General features: G+C 35.1%; 1 protein-coding gene across 1 annotated transcript; it reads right to left on the bottom strand.

The window, feature by feature from the left end:
* LOC119070163 lies at positions 1 to 3,786 on the bottom strand. Its single transcript, XM_037174478.1, has 4 exons — positions 3,707 to 3,786; positions 3,518 to 3,658; positions 592 to 799; positions 1 to 494 (listed from the first exon to the last, which is right to left on the bottom strand). Exons 2-4 carry the CDS (start codon positions 3,644 to 3,646, stop codon positions 190 to 192), a joined length of 642 nt encoding a protein of 213 aa, XP_037030373.1. The 5' UTR covers positions 3,647 to 3,658; positions 3,707 to 3,786; the 3' UTR covers positions 1 to 189.
* Between the last annotated feature and the right edge of the window lie 231 nt (positions 3,787 to 4,017).

Below are 4,017 nucleotides of genomic sequence, written 5' to 3'. Positions count from 1 at the left end.
TATTTTAGCAATTAATATTTTTAGAAGTCCAATTTGTGTTTTCAAAATTAATAGTATTCATGGGACGTCAGAGCCCATTGAAATTAACCTATTAAAAAACAATAAAATTAAATCAAATTAAAAAAAAACAGTTAAAGTCACATGGTCAACGAGAGGATCATTTTTTTCTAATTCTGATTGTTAATCTTGTTAGTCTTTTACTGTACTGCCACTTCCTGGCAAAGATACTGCCACTCCAACTTCATCACTACCACTGCCGTCGTTATCTTTGTCATTGCTGTTAAATTTACCTGCAGCCGTCTCAAATAATTGAGCCATGTGCACCATCTCTCTATCGGTTGGGTTCTGCCGATAATCTATGTGCATTTTTTCAGATTTTCTGCTGGGTCTGCGTCTTGGAATCGATTCGTAATTGTTGATCGTTTCGTGGCAATTAAACTTAAAGATCCCCGTCTTTCGCAAAGAATCTGCAACGACGCGTCGTTCTTCGGAGCCTAACAATGTTTTTTTTTATTAGAAAAGAATTTTACACGAAGAATTAAACTTTGTTGTTGCCGCTTGTAAAAGTTTAAGCAATCTTGTTTATTTTACCTTTTGGCAGCGAAACAAATTTTTCCACGTCCTGCTCCTCTTTATGGACGGTAGCCAAGTGTCGATCCAGCTCCAAGAAGGACTTACAACAAAAGGGGCACCAGAGCATTTTTCTTGTTTTATCGGACGCTGGTCTCTTAAACGGGTTTGGATTATCACACGAGTCCATGGTGTTGGCATGGATATTAATTGAGGCTTTGATGGAAACCTTGAAAGTTTATATATTGTTAGTGCACATAGAAAATAACGAGATTGAGTCTACGAAAAAAGATTCTTTTAAACACGGCTGTCCTCAACGAAGATAAAGTTTTTTGAAAATGTACCCACAAAATGACTTCAGATCTGAGTTCTGGGACCTAAATAGAGATCAAAACCACTTTACTTAGTCTTCACCTAGATCCTTCCCCATAGTCGAATTCGAAGAAAACGATTTTCTCCATACATTTTCCCGACTATTCTGAAAACGACGAAAAAAAATTGTTGCTTTATGGCGTTTTTATATTTTTTATCGATGAAGACCGTTATTCTGAGCAAAAAAATGTTCTACGGCAAGTCTGTAAAATTTTTCGCTTTTTTTTATGATGCAACTATCATGTACCAAATTGTACTGAAAAAGGACCCTAAGCTAACTTTGTAAAAAAAGCGAAAAATTTTACAGGCTTGCCGTAGAACAATTTTTTGCTCAGAATAACAGTCTTCATCGATAAAAAATATAAAAACGCCATTAAGCAACAATTTTTTTTCGTCGTTTTCAGAATAGTCGGGAAAATGTATGGAGAAAATCGTTTTCTTCGAATTCGACTATGGGGAAGGATCTAGGTGAAGACTAAGTAAAGTGGTTTTGATCTCTATTTAGGTCCCAGAACTCAGATCTGAAGTCATTTTGTGGGTACATTTTCAAAAAACTTTATCTTCGTTGAGGACAGCCGTGTAAATAGAGCGAATATGATAATCTTAAATAAGAGTAGACTTAATTGACGCCGTAAGTGCGCGGACAATTCAAAAAATAACGTGAGAAGGCCTTTTTAACACAGCGTTAAATCATTCGATTCTCATACAAGGAAGCGTTGAAATTTATTTTTCGGCCACTCTTTCTCTTCAAATTTTAATTCTAAATCGCACTTATGGAGTGAATTGAAAGCTATTTGCAATCTTATCGGACTTCACTCATGTCATCAAAATCCACGTCGTAGCAATGTTACTCAAGAAATGGGTAAATCCACGTATTTTGTGACAGAAATGTAACAATTTGTGATCATAATTTACACCTTGTGTAAACAATGACCATAACATATAAGAAAAACTAATTTAAAATTTTCTGCGTGCATATAGTTCTGTACGGATACAATTTTCTCCCATTGGTAGACTCCCACTTGGTATGTTTTGCACCAAATACGTTTGTAAATGAACTCTTCCATTTCAATCACCGACGAAAAATGAAAACATAAGGCACTGAACAAAGACAATTTTTTCGTGGTTGTGTCGACCAAAAATGCCTTTTTCATACCTAGAACCCTCTTCTTCGGATATGATAAATATTATTCGTACCACGGACTAAAAGTCTTTTTTAGCGTAGGGACGCAGGCGCAGGGACGAAATATACTATTTGCAACTCAGCATGCTAATGTGTGAAGTTTGTAAACTTTAGATGCCTCTGTTGCATAAAACGTTGTATGAATCTCGGTGCAAAGTACTTTATTAGGCTCACGATGCGTATTACACATCTGGAGCCTAATAAAGTACTTTGCACTCGATGTCACAAATAACTATTTGAAAATGCAGAGCTTGCGTAATTTTTCTGAGGGATGACGTTGCGAATCGCAGCATAAACCAGTGAAGAGTGAAACCACTTGCTCCTTTATAACAAGTGAGTAAGGTTTCATGTCAATGGACTGTTGTGATCAAGACCAATAAATTGTAACTTGCATTGCGTGACATCTCATTATCTCATCGCAAGGCAAGTTAAAATTAGTAAACTGAATTATATTTCCTTCTCACTCATCATAGCTGTAGTCTGTGTGCTGTGAATTATCACTAAATTTGACTGTGTCAACCTGATCGGATCATTTGACAGGCGACCATTTTTTCATTTTGTGAAACGAATCGTTTCGCGAGTAATTAAAAAAAAAAATTATAAAATCAAAGTTAAATGCCGTAAGGTGAGTTGTAAAATACAGAAAAAGGAAGTTAAATTTGAGTTTGAATAGATTTTAAAGGTTTGACGATATTTGCTTCACATGTTACATAAATCGGAAATACATGAAAAAATGAGTCATGTTTTTAAGTCGCTGTCGAAAATTTAGAAACATGTTTTCCTCAGAGAATTGAAAACATAAATGAGAAAATCTTTTTCAAACAATGTGCAACGAGACTGACAAAATTCCTTTGATGATATCGATAAATAAAACTACCCAATACAATGGATAACTGTTGTCAAGTCATTTACAATATTCTGAAGAACTTAATTTAGCTCGGTCATTGAATGCGTTAATATTTTCAACCACAAACGTTCTTCACATTCAATTACCTCAGGTGACTGAGTAAAACAGAAACTTAAATTCTTAGCAATGAGCACTGTTTTAGGTTGACTAAAAACGTCAACCGAATGTGAAATTATCGCAGTCGGACAGGTCTTACAATACATTGCCTAGCGCTTTTAAGAGAATATTAAGTTTCCAATGAATAATGTAAATCAGATCCCGAGTTTTTTAGAGTTGTTTATTTACTTTACGGATAAGCTAGTACACGTGTAACGTTTGTACTATATGTGCACAGAATCTACATCTTTACGGAAATTGAACATTAGATTGAAATAATAAGAACAGAAACTATACGATTCAGTCAATTGCACTGTTCATTTTTTAACTTTCCCGAGTAATCTGATGAGCGGGTAGACAAACAACAGAATAATATAGATGATACTTACAGACGCCTCGTCTTGAATCATTGCAGTGTGCTGCACAATATTTCCGTCGCCATGCTGCTCGCTCGATATTATCACCGACTTTTCCTCGGGAATATTTCCAATTTCGGGAATCGAATTTGTGTCAGACATCTTCTTAAAAATCTTTAAAATCTGTTATCGCATTAATTCTTACAAATAAAAGAAACTTACCTCGCACAGTTGCAAATTCAATTTTTTGTAAATTTATTTTGTGCGTCTACACAAGGAAAACAACACGACTGATACGACTGCTTAGATCAATTGTTTGACATTTAGCGCTTTAGCATTATCTTTACCACATAAAACGCACTCAATTGATGAGAAAGTCTTCAAACGAATTAGCGCTAAAACACTGTCTGTTTAAAATACTCCTAGAAATTTTTCATAGAGATACGCAAATTAAGATACCAGGCAGTTTCCACGCTCAGTGAGAACTTAGAAAAATGTATCCGAAGCACATTTTTGATTGTTACCGGTATTTT

This window comes from Bradysia coprophila (genome assembly GCF_014529535.1).
Source record: "Bradysia coprophila strain Holo2 chromosome X unlocalized genomic scaffold, BU_Bcop_v1 contig_526, whole genome shotgun sequence".
Taxonomy (NCBI): domain Eukaryota; kingdom Metazoa; phylum Arthropoda; class Insecta; order Diptera; family Sciaridae; genus Bradysia; species Bradysia coprophila.
Note: the sequence above shows the minus strand (reverse complement) of the source record. Positions and strands in the feature narration are given on the sequence as shown.